Below are 323 nucleotides of genomic sequence, written 5' to 3'. Positions count from 1 at the left end.
CCACTGACCTGTTTTTAGCCGCCGCTGCTCTGTCTCTTTGCCTTCGGTTTTTGAACCAGTTGCCTACTTGCGTGGGGGTGAGCCCCGTGGCCTGAGCCAGTTCCCTTTTCTTGCTGGGGTTGGGGTAAGGGTCCTGCAGGTACCACTCCCTCAGGAGGCTGCGAGTCCTCTCCTTGAAGCAGTGCGTCTTCTGCTCGCCATCCCAAATGGTCCTGGGCAGCGGAAACTTCTTCCTCACCCTGTATTTATCAACCGGCCCCAGCGGGCGACCCCTTAGCTTCTCGGCCTCCTGGTAGTGCGCTTCGAGCCACATGGCCTGCAGC

General features: G+C 59.8%; 1 protein-coding gene across 1 annotated transcript in view; it reads right to left on the bottom strand.

Moving 5' to 3' along the window:
- Window positions 1-323, bottom strand: part of SIX3 (SIX homeobox 3) — a 15,871-nt gene that overhangs the window by 2,614 nt on the left and 12,934 nt on the right. Inside the window, exon 2 of the mRNA XM_009635676.1 lies at window positions 9-316. Within this exon, the coding sequence (XP_009633971.1) occupies window positions 9-316 (308 nt within the window). The remainder of the gene's footprint in view (window positions 1-8; window positions 317-323) is intronic.

The sequence above is a fragment of the Egretta garzetta genome, unplaced genomic scaffold (assembly GCF_000687185.1).
Source record: "Egretta garzetta isolate BGI_Z169 unplaced genomic scaffold, ASM68718v1 scaffold123, whole genome shotgun sequence".
NCBI lineage: Eukaryota > Metazoa > Chordata > Aves > Pelecaniformes > Ardeidae > Egretta > Egretta garzetta.
This window is presented reverse-complemented; position numbering and strand designations above follow the sequence as displayed.